This window comes from Nuphar pumila, chromosome 11 (assembly GCF_984573655.1).
Source record: "Nuphar pumila chromosome 11, dmNupPumi1.hap1.1, whole genome shotgun sequence".
NCBI lineage: Eukaryota > Viridiplantae > Streptophyta > Magnoliopsida > Nymphaeales > Nymphaeaceae > Nuphar > Nuphar pumila.
This window is the reverse complement of record NC_143259.1, coordinates 8,837,661-8,853,648: the sequence shown is the minus strand read 5'-3', so window position 1 is coordinate 8,853,648 and position 15,988 is coordinate 8,837,661. Positions and strand designations below refer to the sequence as shown.

Here is a 15,988-nt window from a genome sequence, read left to right as displayed (position 1 = left end):
AGAATAATAACATGTTTTCTTTATTATTTTTATTATGTTCAATGCATATGTTTGATCCTTTGATCTTGTCTGGATTTTTGTTTAAAACCGTATATGACATGCTTAAACCCTGTTACAATTTGAAACAAATGTTTTGTTTTTATATCATGTTATATGAAAATCCGATTTACAATATGCTACTATTTTTTATTCTAACAGTCTTAGAGAAAATTCTAAGCATGTCGATTGCATCGGGTTTTATACCGAAAGTAGACATGTCCGATATGCCTGAAAAATTTGTCGGTCAGAATTTCAAGTGCTGGCAACAACGCATGAAAATCTGGTTCACGACTATAGGCTTATTATCTATTATAGAACTCGAATGCTCTTCGGTTTCTAAAACTGATCCTGATCATGTTGTTGTTAATGCGGCTGTAGAGTGGAAAGAGAATGATGATATATGTTGTGGTTGCATTCTGTTGGCTCTGTCCAACACTTTGTTCGATGTATATTGTTTCTCGTCTACCACTGCTAAAGCCTTATGAGATTAACTTAACAAAAAATATAATATCGAAGACCAAGGTCTTGAGAAGTACTCGATTGTCAAGTTTCTGAAATATCAGATGGTTGAGGGCAAGTCGATCATTGAACATGCACACGAGTTTCTGTTGTTGCTTCATAGTTTGGTTGAGGCAGATATGAAACTTCCTAAGAAGTTTCAAGTCATGACCATCGTGGAAAAATTTTCTAAGTCTTGGGTAGACTTTGGCAAGTCTCTCAAGCACTGTAGTTGAAAGATCTCCCTGGTGATCTTATGGTAGTCATAGCCATTAAGGAAGAGCATAGGAGTTAGAAATAGGTTGTGATGCTAACTGAACAACCTAAAGTGAATATGTTGACCAGATCTATTAAAGGCAAGGGACAAAAAGCAAAACCTGCAATGAAAAACCAATTTAAACATAAGGCAAAAATTCAGAAGAAGGCAAAGAACAAACCGTGCTAGAATTGTGGACAGGTTGAGCATTGGGCTAAGAAATGCTCTTCCAAGAAAGCCAAGGCTCATGGGACCACAGATGGAACGCCTCAAGTCAATTTGGTGACTGAGGTCGTTGGGACCAGTACTGAGTATGTTTCTGCTAACCCGCAAATCTATCATGTTTATGAGTCAACTGAGTGACTGGTTGATATTGGGGCTAATGTGCACGTTTGTACTGATAAGTTTGTCTTTGTCTCATACCAGGCTGCTGCAGGCAGATCCGTGACTATGGAAAACTCCACGGTTGCAAAAGTGTTGGGGATTGGACGCGTGTACCTGAAGTTCCCTTCAGGAAGAGTTTTATCTTTACATAGAGTGCACCATGTGACTTTAGTTAGAAGTAATATGTTAAATGGTTCATGTCTAGTTAGAGAGGGTTATGAATTTAATTTTAAATGTAATAAAATTGTTATTTTACATTCTGGAACCTTTATTGGCATGAGGCATTTAGATGATGGTTTGTTTAAACTTTGTGTTGATGTTTGTAGTAATAAATTAGAGAATGATGTTCCTTTTGATTCATTGTCTAATGTTGCTTATAATATTGAATCATTTGATTTGTGGCATAATAGATTGAGTCATATGAATTTTAATTCTGTAAAACGCATGACGAACTTGAAAATGATTCATGAACATTCCAAAGATAAAACTAAAAAATAAGAAATTTGTGTGCAAACAAAACAATGTATGAAACCATTCCATACGGTTGTTAGAGATTATGAAATATTAGATCTGATGTACACAGATATCTGTGAGTTTAATAGAGTGTTAACTAGAAATCATAAAAAGTACTTTATCACTTTTGTAGATGATGGCACTAAATATTGTTATGTGTATCTGCTAAAATCAAAAGATGAAGCTTTTGATAAGTTTCTTATTTTTAAGAATGAAGCATAAACACAAACTGGTAGAAAACTTAAAAGATTGAGGTCTGATAGAGGGAGAGAATATACGTCTAACAAACTTGATGAATATTATAAATCCGTTGGCATAGAACATGAGTTTATCGCTCTATATTCTCCTCAATCTAATGGGATTGTAGAAAGAAAGAATAGAACCCCAACTGACATGATAAATGCTCTACTTGAGAGTTCTAGATTACCTACCTATATGTGAAGAGATGCTCTGAATACGGCTTGCCATATTCTGAATAGAGTTTCCCAGAAGCATAAGGATAGCAGCCTATTTGAACTCTAGAGAAATAGGAAATCTAGCTTAAAATACCTCAGAGTGTGGGGGTGCCATGCAAAAGTACTTGTCCCAGAGCATAACAGGAAGAAGCTGGGTCCTAAAACTGTAGATATTGTCTTTTTGGGTTATGTAGAGAACAACTATGCCTATAAGTTCTTAGTAATTAAGTCTTAGATATCTGACATAGATGTAAACTCTATTGTTGAGCTTCGAGAAGCTACATTATTTGAGGATGTATTTTTCATGAAAGTTGGTGTACCTCAAAATCTTTCTTCTTCAGATGTATCTTCAACTTCTGGTTTCATTTCCGAACATGTGGAAAGGATGATGGATGTGGGGTTTAAGACATCTTGTTCCCACTCTAAACCAATTGAGTTTGAGTAAGTGGTTGAACCAAGAAAGAGCAAGAGATCATGGATTACCAAGGATTTGAGAAGTGATTATATCACTTACTTGATCGAAGATGATCCACCCACTTTCCGAGATGCAATGGCTTCACCTGAAACAAGGCATTGAAAAGAAGCCATAAAGAGTGAAATGGACTCCATTGTCTCTAATGGCACGTGGGAACTGATTGACCTCCTTCGTGGTAGTTCCACTATTGGGTGCAAATGGAGAAGTTAAAATCAGATGGATCCATTGATAAATACAAGGCGAGACTGGTTGCTAAGGGGTTCAAAGAAAAGAAAGGAATAGATTATTTTGACGCCTATTCTCTGGTTACTCAGATGACCACAATTAGGGTGCTTATTGCACTGACTTTCATTTATGATCTCTCGGTCCATCAAATGGACATGAAGACTGCTTTTTTGCATGACGATCTTGAAGAAGAGATCTATATGGATCAACCTGAGGGTTATGTGGCTCCTGGTAATGAAAATAAAGTTTATAGATTTGTTAAGTCATTATATGGACTAAAACAAGCCCTTAAACAATGGCATGAGAAATTTGATAAAGTTATTTTTATCATTTGGCTTTATTGACAATGAATTTGATAAATGTGTTTATTGCAAAGTTAAAAGTGATGCATATATCATTTTATGCTTGTATGTAGATGATATTCTATTATTTGGTTCCAATATGAGAATTGTGAATGAGACAAAGTTATTTCTTAGTAGTAAATTTGATATGAAAGATATGGGTATTGCAAATATAATCTTAGGCTTAAAGCTGACCCGCTCAACTGAGGGGATAGCTATTTTTCAATCTCACATTATTGAGAAAATACTTAAAAAAATTGGCTATAACCAAAGAAGATCTGTAGCAACTCCATATGACCCTTCTACTCCTCTTTATAAGAATATGACTGGTGTCCTTGTGTCTCAATTAAGGTATTCCCAGATTATTAAAAGTTTGATATATCTTGCAAATTGCACCAGACTAGATATTTCATTCTCAGTGACAAAATTAAGTAGATACACAAGTTGTCCAAATCGCACTCATTGAAAGGCATTGGACATGGTACTCAGGTACCTGAAAGGAACTATTTCCTTGAGTTTGCATTACAAGAGATTTTCTGTCGTTCTTGAGGGATATAGTAATGCGAGCTGGATAGCCACGAACTCTGGAAGTTATGGCGTAACAGGATATATATTTACCTTGAGTGGTGGCGCAGTCGCTTTGAGATCAGTAAAGCAAACCATCTTTTCACAATCTACTTTTGAGGCTGAACTCTGTGCTTTAGATATCACAGGAATGAAAGCTGAATGGTTAAAGAGACTTCTAGAGGAGCTTTCTTTAATGAGCAAACCAATTCCTGCAATATTTGTGCATTGTGACAATATGACCACAATTATAAAGATCAAAAAGCACAAAATATAATAAAAAAACATAAAAGACACATCCAAGTCAGAATAAAATCTGTAAGGGAACTGGTGTCTCAGTTAGTGGTTGTTGTGGACTATGTTGAATCCAAAGCGAACATAGCTGATCCATTAACTAAAGGACTAGATAAGTCATTAGTCCTGAAATCCAGAGAGGAGATGAGACTGAAACCCTTATGTAGTTCATCTACAGTGGCAACCCAACCTATCTGAGTGGAGATCCCACAAAGTAGGTTAAATGTAGTAATAACAAGTTATAGGGTAAACTGGATAACACATTCTTAATGAGGTACTATGTATTTATGTCTGATCCCCTGATTACTCTGGAAATGTGTTGTAGCTGCAAGTTAAGGAAGAGTTAAAACTCTAAATGGGTTCAAAGCCTTATAAGCTAGATGTTAGCAGTGCATCTCTAGATAAGCCCACCTATGTGAGTGTGACTGTGTGGCTGTAGTTTAAGGAATTGGATTATTCCTGAAGTCACTCATGAAACAGGATTTGGGTACATGGCCATTAACGCGCCGCCTCTAAAGATTACAATCAGAACCTTTATCATGTTTTTGCTAATGGACACTTCTACATCAAAGGTTCAAGTTTAAGACTTTACTTCACTCCATTCCTATAGGAGTAAAGTTAGTTAACTAAGGTAGTGGTTCAAACTGGAAGGTACCATTACTGAAAGCATGATATGTCATGTTGCAGATTACTCCATCTTACATCTTTGTTTCCTCCTGTTTTCATTATTTGAATTTGTGAAAGAATGTTGGATGTAGGAAGAGATGACGAGGTAATTCAAATAAAGAAAATAATTGGAGATCACTCCTTTATGGAGTGCTTTTGGACTTTGATGATGTGGAATAGTCCCATATTGAAGAATTTCAAAAAGGTTGTGGGCTTTATAACCTACATAGAGATTCTAACACTTGTTCCAAAGAACAAGGGGATGAGATGACTACTACACACACGCGCATGCCCCCGTTCGTCGGCCGCGCCGTGCCTGGTTCGGGTTCGGGTAATTGGCCCTTTAGGGCTATATCCATTCTAAGTCCAATGTTCTTTTTGTCGCGCATTATTGTTTTTATTTGGATTAAATAATGATAAGAGAAAAGGATAACAGATAGTTCCGTTATCGGGTCACGTTACTTCGTAATGTGTAATGGGTTTCTTCCATGTTTCGTAACCGTTCAGGGGTTATAAAACGTGGTTAAAGAGCTGGGGTTTCAGATACGAAAATGCTTGCGGCTCTCGCATTTTTGGTTTTCTCTCTCCCTGCTATATCTCTCTCTCTCTCTCTCAATTTTCTCTGTGGGTGTTCTCCTGAAAGGAAAGTTCTGCATCATCCATTCGCTGAGGTTGTCTTCAAATGACGATCTACCATCGAAGTGCACCGATCCAGATCATCGAGACTATTGTATCCTAGGGGAAGGACGTCGAACCTTTTTGCACCGTATGTGGGGGCAAATCTTCTCTAAAGGAAGTATTTTTATATGCCTTAGCCTTTTGCAGAATAATAACATGTTTTCTTTATTGTTTTTATTATGTTCAATGCATATGTTTGATCCTTTGATTTTGTCTGAATTTTGGTTTAAAACCGTATATGACATGCTTGAACTCTATTACAATTTGAATCAAGTGTTTTATTTCTATATCATTTTATATGAAAATCCGATTTATAACATGATACTATTTTTTATTCTAACAACTTTTGAATAGAAATGATATGTAGTTGACTTCACCTAACATAACCATGTTCAAGTGTCGCAGCCTCATCAGTGCGAGGGCAACACAGGTGCACCACCCTTTTAAAAGTATCCATGTTACACAGGTTGTTGCACTTTGACAGAGCCATAAGGGGCGTGCTCGTGGTTCTTCTTGTCCCATGCAACTATGCAAGGGTTTCTTTTGAAGATTGTGCTTACCTATTAGGTGTACATGAAGCTGTTTTCTCAATCTACTAAAAAAAGTAAATTAGAGATGAGTCCAAAATATCACACTAGAATGCAAAATTCAAACTGGGTTTGGAGGGGCCCATTCTAGGAATGAAGATTTTTTTGACATAAACAAAGAAAATGAGTTAATAGTAACACAGCCAATTACAATCTTGTTCACGTGAAAGAGTGCTAAACTGTGGCAATTCTCCCCTCTGACCCATGAGATGGATCACATCACTTGGCTACAATCTTGCTCACGTGAAAGAGTGCTAAACTGTGGCAATTCTCCCCTCTGACCCATGAGATGGATCACATCACTTGGCCTTAAACCAAGGGCCCTTATGGCCACAGGTAAATGAACAAACATAGCCTCTAGAAACAGAAGTCTACCTCCGAAACAGGGGACCACCTTAGTTCCATCTTTCAACAAAGTGCAGCTACCCCTTGCTTTCGAATTCTGAGGCGATCTTAATGCATTGGTGCCGGCTCGCGGCTTGATTGGCTGGAAAGGAAGATGGAAAAGGATTGCACCATGGTATCTTCTGGTGGTTTTAGCAGTGATCACATCTGGGTTAGTTTCTTGTCATAGCACAGCCCTATCTTGATCATGACAGAGATTTGCTTTCATATATATATATATATATATATATATAGTGCACAAATTGCTGTCCTTGCACCATGATCAAGTGCTAATGTCACATGAGGCCATGAGGTTGGTCAGCATTGTTCATCTGGTGTGGTCCTTGGGGAAGACTTGTCAATGGTCCTAGCCTAATCAATGAGGCCCTTTTGATCCACAACTTCTAGTGCAGCTGGATGGGGTCCCCTACTATATCCTCCTTCCCCTAGAGGCTGTCACCTTCTACAATTTAATCACCTTGAGAGAATTTCTTATACCAAAGTCAATAAAATTGCCTTGCTAGATAACACTTGTCAAACCCCCATTGCTCATTGTGGGCTCCACCAACATCAATTTTCAGTTGCAGGCCTACCCTTCAACGAGGCATGAGGTTCAACCTCTCTCTAGTTTGTCTTGCACCAATCCTACCCTCTTTTTGGACTCTTGTGAGAATCTTAATGACTTGCCAATCAGTTGCCCTCCAGTAGGGTCGCTATCATCCTCATTGGATCATAGCAAAGCACCAAATTGCCTTCATTCCAGCTATCTCCAAGTATAAATGTCAATCATGCAAGTTGCAAGGTTACAAACTGTGGGTGTGGGTATGATGAGGAACTAAATCTTCTTTTGGCGCTAGCCATAAATGGTGTATCCCACAGAACATAAATGGGCAGAAACGCAGGTCTCTCTCTTCCATCATGCTTGCATACGCATCTGCAAAAGCCAAATTCAGGCCAACCCCTCCCTAATTTTCCACTTTTGGAGTTAATATAGGGATAAAAAGGAGAAAGCAAGGAAAGAGAAAATTAAGACATTACTAATGATATGTAATGTTCGCTGCTAGTCTCTCTCTCTCTCTCTCTCTCTCTCTCTCTCTATCTCTCTCTCTCTTGATGACTAAGTTCTCCACTGAAGCGGGTAACCTCCTGATAGAGTTGCCGACACTCAAGCCCTTACGGATCCCACCAGTGAAAGGCACCACCACAACCGGTGGATGTCAAACTTGGAACAAAAGGGTCAGCACCTTTTCCCCAAGTACGCTACCATTCGGCGACCGGGCTGGGTGTTCACTGCTACCCATTGTCATCAACTTAATAACTACTCAGTAATTTCCTTTTCTTTTTCTGTTTTTTTGCCGAAAATGGAGAGAAACCACCAAACCAACGTTTATGGTTGGGAGGTCCATTACAGGTCGGGCCTTTTTTGGTGTCAATGGTGTAAAACTCTGTATGCTTTCCCACCAAAGATAGTTTTCTGTATGCTGTGGTAATTAAGAGTTGTGCGCAGACCCTAGGTATCGAACTCGAGAAGGTTCGACAGCTTGAATGCCTTAAGCTGACCCACCTAGCCAGGTGTGCTAAGCCCTTGTGGGCAACACCATAAGTGACTTTAGTTATCAACTTAATGTATCAGTATTTTCTTGCCTATAGACAGGAGAAATAAGAGCTTTCTCTTTCAAGTTTTTATCTTGACACCACGTTATCTTGATGCTGGTCCCTGATCCATCCTATCGGATTGGGATCTATGTTTTACCTCATGATTTTGACAGAGAGTGGGCTGGGTACGAGGTTGAGGTTTAGTACCGCTTTTCATCCTCAGACCGACAGTCTAAGATAACTATTCAAACCTTGAAAAAATACACTTCACACATGTATTTTTGAGTGGTCATGATAACCATGTTTTTGCTTATAATAACAGCATGCCAGTATCGAGATAGCCCCATATGAAGTTTATGAGAAAAAGTAAAAGATATGTAGATTATTTTTATCGCTTAGTAATCCATTAATATTTTGTATATATTGTTGTGAATAAATTCTTATCAAGCTAACAAATGAAACCATCTCTCTCTCTCTACACACCCTGACCCACAAAATCTGGCTCCATCTTAATTCATGTACCACTCACAGTTGGTGATGAGCTTATCAGTAAAGTATCACGGTTGACTTGTTTTGTTTCCATGGAGGTGTGCGGTCACATCAAATGCATCAAACACAAACATGAATTTGGTTCCACTCATCCCCTATGTCATCCTCCTTCTTTTTTAATCTTTTGTGTGCTGATCAAATTTGACCTTATAGATGGATTCATTAGGGTCGATTTAATAAATTTGACCTTATAGATGGATTCAGCATGGCCTATTCAAAATTTTGTATTTTGTCAACCATTGATTTTTGAATCACTAAAAAATCCTGCACTAAATTGATGATGTAGATCACATCTATGGAGTAAGATTTGATTAAAACAACTTGCACCTATGAAATCCCAGTGAAAGGTATGACAGATAAGATGGCATAGGGATGAGTGGAACCGATTTGGGTGTCAATGGGTCGGGTATAATGCAGTCCCGACTCATGCCAAATCCGGAAAGGTGAGGGTTTGGTAAGAAGGGGCGCGGGTGGCGGGGTTTGCACAATTAAATTATCCGGGTGGAACTCTAAAGTCTGATTAACATAAGGACCCGGTTATATGGTTTATGAAATTTAATGCCAAACCCGGGTCTGACCAAGTCTTGATCAAGATCCACAAATTTTCAAAGTAAAAACATAAAGAGGTATTAATTTATAGGATATGGATCAGGTCTGGTTTACGTAATCCTTATCAGACTCTGGTGTGGTTTTTTCTATGAAAGATCCATTTGGACCAAAGTCTGAATCTGGTACCCGGACCATTGACACCCTTACGCACATAGAAACAGAAAAATAATACATGTGATATATTGCTCTTTAGTCCATCAGTCGAATCTTAAATGGTTTGTACCCACATAATTTGTCACAAGCATAAAGGAATCATAGAGCATTTTTATAAAAAATTTTTACAGTTAATGCTTTACCAAACCATCATCTATTTTCGTCATGGCAATCGAGGCATTTTTTTTAAGCAAAAATAAGGCTCTGTTAGGGAACCTGTATTGAAGGAATTTGCGAGTCGGGAGAAGTATAATTACTGGAATTCAAGAAAAATGGATTTACAATATGTAGCATGGTATTTGAATAGCAAAGAATGTAGAAAAATGTTATATCAAATTTAAATATATCATTGACATTACATTTTTTTTGACAAACAAGTGACATTTAAATTAAACATAAATACTAATTAAACTCACTCCGGTCTCAAAACTTAACATGAACAACTATGAAAGCTTTTGACATTAGGCTCTACAATACTTAACAAAATAACAAGAACAATATAGCAAAAACACTTAAAAAATAACAAGACTTTTGACTTCCTTAAACTTGACATTAGGCTGTGCAACACTTTTGACTTCCTTAAACTTTACATTAGGCTCAGCAACACAAAATAACATACCTTTTTCCTGTTCAGGTTGAAAATCCCAGTGGAAAACAACGTTGAAAGGACCCAATGTATCCAGCATGGAGGAGAGTCAAATTATACTCATGTTTTTAAAGTCTCATCGAAATAGGACATTTACTGTGGTAAATGCTGAATTTTTTGAGAGAAAAAATGATGTAAAATTTTTTAAAGACCCAACGTATGCAGCATGGAGGAGAGTCAAAATATATACTCTCAAATTTTCAGGAGCTCACTGGAATAGGGAATTTACTGTAGTAAATGCTGTAAAAAAATTACTGTGCTAAATGTTGAAAGGACCCAACGAGATAAATAGGGTATTTAGTCTGGTAAAATGGTGTAAAAAAATCGAACTATCGGATTTTCAGGGAAACCGTTAACCTTCTGAATCAAGGATTCATAAATACCTCCTCTTTCTAAGTGGAGTTCAAATGTGAACTTTTTTTATTTGAATATAGATGAAGGCTAATATTGTCATCTTCATCGAGACTAACAACATATAACATATATAGTTCAAAAAAATCTACCAATGTATAATATATATAGTTGTCTTTAACATTAGATGGATTCAACCTTATAAAAATAACTAAAATACTCTTAAAATAATAATATTTAAAAAAACACAAGGTTAATTTTTGAGGTCAAAATATAACTTTGATAGCTTCATAAAGTTATTTTTTTTATAAAGGTATTTTTTAGTCATTTTTATAAGATTGATCATCTAATATTAAACCCAACTAGTTTAATGTTAGATTAACCTTTATATATATATATATATATATATATAGAGAGAGAGAGAGAGAGAGAGAGAGAGAGAGAGATGTGTGAATGTCCATATAAAATATTGGTTACACTTGACGGTACCATATACTTTAGCAGAAAACATAGGCTCAAGCTTTATATGGTCGATTTAGACCCACTAAAGCACTCAACATGGTTAGGAATCACAGTTTAGATAAGTGGCTTTAGAGCAAGGGCACGATCTTTTCAATTATGAAATTTTAGTGCTTTGTAAACAGCTGATGTTTAAAGCTCTTAAAAAACAAGCTTATGCAACACAATAGGATGATCTAAAGCTCTTCGAACCATGTAAATTAGATTCATATGACTTAGGGCTTCATTTGCCAAAAAATGTGAAAAAATCAGGTGATTTTTTACTAGAGTATAGTACGTTCAGCCAATATTCACACACACACAGACACATTAAAATAAGTATTGTTTTTCTTGTTTTCCAACACTTGTCATGTGATATTCAAATCAGCCCACATGACTTCGTCTAAAAAAGAAAGAAACAAGTTCTATCGTGAATTTTTTTTATAGGAAGTTCTATGATGAAATGAAAAGCATAATATGTTATAATATCTGGTTTCTTGTTAACGAATTTGTTGTAGTAGTTGTCAATATTAAATGAGAAGGTTTTAACTAATTAAGGGGAATATTAACTTTTCCAGCGTCTCTATGCCCCTCTTATCAATCAAATTTAATACAGTTGTATATTAAACAAATGTGGTTCAGGTGGGCAGCTCCTAGAAAGGAGAAGGGTGGAGTAAGGTGGCAGTTTTCTCAAATGTGTTCAGAATGGATGCCATTGGATGATGATAAAATTAGAAAGAAGAGAAAAAGAAAAGAAAAATAATTCAATATGGGTAGGGAAGAAAATGGTATATTGCCAAATGCAGCAGAGAGAGAGAGAGATCTTTCTCTGGAAGATTGAGATGGGTTCACATCAAGGGGCTAGGAAGGGCCTTCAGAAGGGCCCACAAGTGCATTGAGACACTAAGAATGAGTTTAGTGGTAGAGAAAATGTTTGGAATTAAATGAAAATGACATGAGCACAAAGCTGATGGTGAGATCTAAAGAAAGAGAAAACAAGAACTTTTTATGTCAAAAAACAGAGCTTGCCATGATTGGTAACTTTTGTTCAAGTGCATTTTGTCAGTAAAATTTTATGATTTAGGAAACACCATTATATTATTTATGGCAACTGCAAAAGATTGCTTGGTAATCCATACTAAGAGATCCTACTAGTCCCATTCTCTAATCTTGAAGGTCAAACAGGAAGAGAGTTACAAGATTCAGTTTAACAGTCATCCCCATAAGGCCAAAAAGGGACTCTTTGCCATATTTTTCACATACCGACAAGCACATGCACAGATTGAAAGATGGTTAAAAATAAAAATCATGTAAACAAGTTAACATGAGGGGAAACAAGTTTCATTTACTAAACATCAAAGGATGGTACAAAATTTGCAGAAACAAGAAAAAAAGTAAAGAAAAAAGACCCAAAAGAACTAGGCCTTTTTCCTGCATACTTCTCTCTCCCAAATCTGTACATCTCTCTACTTGTGCACTCATAGAAACACACTCCTACCAAAACTTGAACATCAGTGGCCGGGCTGCTGTCTTTTTTACCTCTTTTTTTTTTCTTTTTTTTACATTAATGTACACCTCAGTCTCTGGCCATATCTTTGTTGTGAATCCAAATGGCAAATTAACAGAGGGCGATTTCAAATCTGAGATATGCATCTCCTATGGCAGGCAATGAATTGCTTTGGCTTTGTTTCTTCTTTCCACATCTTGCCAACGTCTTCTGCTATTTTAACAGCATCCATTGAAGCGCCTGATAGCCCTCTCCTTGTGAACCCAACAGCATACAGCCCAGATTTCCCTTTCCAGCCGTTTGGGAATGGTCGTTTTGGAAACCCATTTCTAGAGAAGAAATCACATTCCTGACAACAAAAGAACCATAAAACCGTTAGGTCCATTTCAACTACCGTCAAACTGACAAATACAACAATCACACTCGGGGTGAAGAGTCAATTTTATGGTCAATCCCTCTCTTTTCCTTGAGAAAAGGAAATCACATGAATCACATTCCCCTTGTGATCATCAAAATTTACCATTTTGAACTTCAATGGAAGAAATAGAAGAGAGGGAAGAAAAAAGGCCTCACCTTTAGCCAATAAGGGACATTGCTCTTGTAGCCTGTGGCCAGTATGACAGCATCAATGTCAAGAATTTCACCATTGACAAACTCCACCTTCCCAGGCAGAAACCTCCTTATGCCTGGAAGAACCTTGATATCTCCAGATCTTATCTTCCCAAGAGCACCAATATCCAAGACAGGGGTCTTGCCAAATGTGTTCTTGAGTTGCAGGGGACCCATTGCAGGGCGCTTCAGACCAAACTTTTGAATATTTCCAAGCTCCAACCATGCACAAATCAGCAGCAGCTTGTCCACCAACCAGACTGGTAACCACTTGAGCAGGATAGCAGCTACTTCATATGTGGATGTTCCAAATATTTCCCTCGGTAAAACATGCACCTGTTTACAGAAGGGAAATTAAAGTAAGTCACAGGTGCTCATGAATATATATTAAATAATGGAGCAAAAAATTACCATAAAGAATATGTGTAGTTTAATTATCCTTTTTAATTCTTTTTTTTTTCTATTTACTTACTCCTTTTTGAGGAATAAGGAGAAAGGAAGTGGAGCTAAATCCCCAAAGAAAACAAATGTGAAACAGGAGAATCCGGACTTCCAACAGTGAAATGATTTAAAAAATTAAAAAGCAAAAAAGAATCTGCATATACAAAACCAAAAGAACCTCAATTCATTTAAATTATTTTCGGTTCCGATGCCAAAACCACTCACCATGAGGCCATCACATCAAGCCCCATAAAACCTGATACATTTGTAAAAACTTTTCTCAAAAACCAATCAAGCACAGACACAAAAAAAAAACCACTTGAGAAAAAGCAACAGCAGCAGCATCAGGTACTCTTTGTTACTTTAAAAAAAATAGAAAAAATACAAGTCAACCAAAAAAACTCCATGAAACAAAAAAAAAAACCACTTGAGAAAAAACCGGAAGGGAAACAGTAAAACACGTTTCCAAGTTTGCCTCATCATACTTTTCTTACAATGAGTTCAAAAAACAGAAAAAAAAGTTTTGAAAAACAGAACAAAAACTTGCACAAGGACAAAATGGGTAGTTGGGGTACTCAACAAAAGAAGCAAGAAGAAGAAAACTCACCGAGTTCCTAACGACCATTGCCGGCTTGGCCTCAAAATCGCACAAATCGAGGCTAACTTCCATCCCAGAGTTGCCGCAGCCCACCACCAACACCTTCTTCCCCCTGAACTCCTCCCCGCTCTTGTACTCAGACGCATGAATCACCTTCCCACCGAACACCTCGTTCAAACCCTCGATTTCCGGAACTATCTTCTCCGCATTCTCGCCGGTAGCCACCACCAACCACTTGCATATGTACTCAACCTCTCCGCCACCACCACCGGCACCGGCAGAAGCGGGCCGGACGGGGCAGGTCCTTACGCGCCAGAGGCCGCAGGTGTCGTCGTAGACGGCAGATTGGACGCAGGTGTTGAAGGTTGGGTTGAGGGCGAAGTGGGAGGCGTAGGACTCGAGGTAGGCGACGAACTGGTGCTTGGAGGGGTACTCGGGGTAGTGAGGAGGGAAGGAGAGGCGGGGGAGCTGGCAGAAGCGCTTGGGGAGGTGGAGCTTGAGGCGGTCGTAGGTGCGGCGCTGCCACAGCGAGGCGATGCAGTCAGCCTTCTCCAGCATCACGAAGGGCACCCCTTGCTGCTTCAGGCACGCCCCCGTCGCCAGACCCGACGGCCCCGCCCCTACGATCACCGGCCCATTCACCCACACCGACCGCCGCGCGAACAGCGACTCGTTGTCCGGGATGCGCACCATTTTCCTCTTTGCTCTTCCACTTGGTAATCCTTAATCCTCTCTCGCTCGGTTTGTTTTATTTTTGTTTCTAGTGTTTTCGAGAGAGAGAAGATTCACGGATGATATATGTCCACTTTAGAGAAAGAAAACAAGGATGGTGTTTCCGCTCTTTAGAGAGAGAAAAGGAAGATGCTGATTTGATTGGTTTTTGCAGGAGAGAGATAGACAAAAAGAAGGCCTTCTCTGAGTTTGGAGAGCTGATTGCGGTTGATTGGTAGTCTAGAGAGAGAAAGAGTTGGTAAGGAGGAAGGGTGACGAAGGAGGAGTGTGGGTGATGTGGTGTGTTGTTGGTTTGAATTTGATCGATTTCGCAAGAGAGAAAAGGAGAGCAGAAGGATTCTTGGAGTTTGGGTGTGATGGTTTTGGTTGATTGGAAGCTTAGAGAGAGAAAGTGAAGAGGAGATGTGTGGGATTTGAATGAGGAGGGAGATGGGGGTTGAGGTTGTTTAAATAGGGTGTGGGGAAGGGGCATGTGCACGTTACCATGAAGGTCACTGTCATCACAACCCCCGCCGACTTCATGCTTCCAAATTGCCATTTTTGTTATTTTTGTAGCTGTGGTAGTATTCTATTCGGATCAATGATGAATATTATTATATTATTCGATATATGGTATATCAAATACTTAAATAATGGTTAATTCTTAAGTGATATTATATAATAATATTTGCAGATAGATAGATAGTTGTATGATGGTCCCAATTTGCAGAGCTCAAGCTTCTTTGTGAAGGATGGCAGTAAAAGCAGGTCACAAGTTGGGCTGGGGACTAAGAACTTGCATCTTGGCAAGGTTTGTACCAAAGTAAGAGTGTGTTGATGCCTATCCTCTTCTATTTATCTTCAGTTTTCTTTCTTTTTTCTTTCTTTCCAAACTTGGATAGATTTTGACGTGTGCAAGTTGAACTAAGAACCTGATCAGTTTGGACTCATTTGAGCCGCACAGATCAAAGATTTGTGCCTGCTTTATCATGTAGGGTTGCTTCAGTGGTCCAAGTAAATCAGAAATTGGGTTGTGATTTTAGAGATTTCTAAATTTAAATTTGAGCTCAGTTAGCAACCACTCAATCTTGATTCGGGATAAAGAGACCCACTTGATTAACCTCAGCCACAAAAGTCCATGTAGTGTTTTAAATCCAGGTGGAGCTCAAATGATCGAGTATGAAAATTAAGAGGCAATTGGCTTGTAAAGTCTCAAATAGCTGCGATTTTTACGGCGATATTATCACTTTCTTAAACTTTTAAACTTTTTGTCTTATTGTATTTCTAGATATTTTTTAACATAATTCAGATGGCCAAGTTGCCCTAGTCAGGTATCCAACTCCAAACTGTGAAACTTAGGA

The 15,988-nt window shown here is 38.2% G+C and overlaps 1 protein-coding gene across 1 annotated transcript; it reads right to left on the bottom strand.

Annotated features, from left to right (window-relative positions):
• Nucleotides 1-12,086: 12,086 nt before the first annotated feature.
• LOC149821858 (putative indole-3-pyruvate monooxygenase YUCCA5) lies at nt 12,087-14,616 on the bottom strand. The gene is made up of 3 exons (XM_089980888.1): nt 13,926-14,616; nt 12,842-13,213; nt 12,087-12,617 (listed from the first exon to the last, which is right to left on the bottom strand). The coding sequence occupies exons 1-3, from the start codon at nt 14,607-14,609 to the stop codon at nt 12,396-12,398; spliced, it is 1,278 nt and encodes a 425-aa protein (XP_089837014.1). The 5' UTR covers nt 14,610-14,616; the 3' UTR covers nt 12,087-12,395.
• Between the last annotated feature and the right edge of the window lie 1,372 nt (nt 14,617-15,988).

Excerpts from the sequence above, each read along its gene's own strand:
- LOC149821858 (XM_089980888.1), bottom strand. The coding sequence starts at position 14,609 with ATGGTGCGCATCCCGGACAACGAGTCGCTGTTCGCGCGGCGGTCGGTG. Across the intron at positions 13,214-13,925 it reads CAATGGTCGTTAGGAACTCG|GTGCATGTTTTACCGAGGGA; the intron begins GTGAGTTTTCTT and ends TTCTGTAAACAG. Across the intron at positions 12,618-12,841 it reads ATGTCCCTTATTGGCTAAAG|GAATGTGATTTCTTCTCTAG; the intron begins GTGAGGCCTTTT and ends TTTTGTTGTCAG.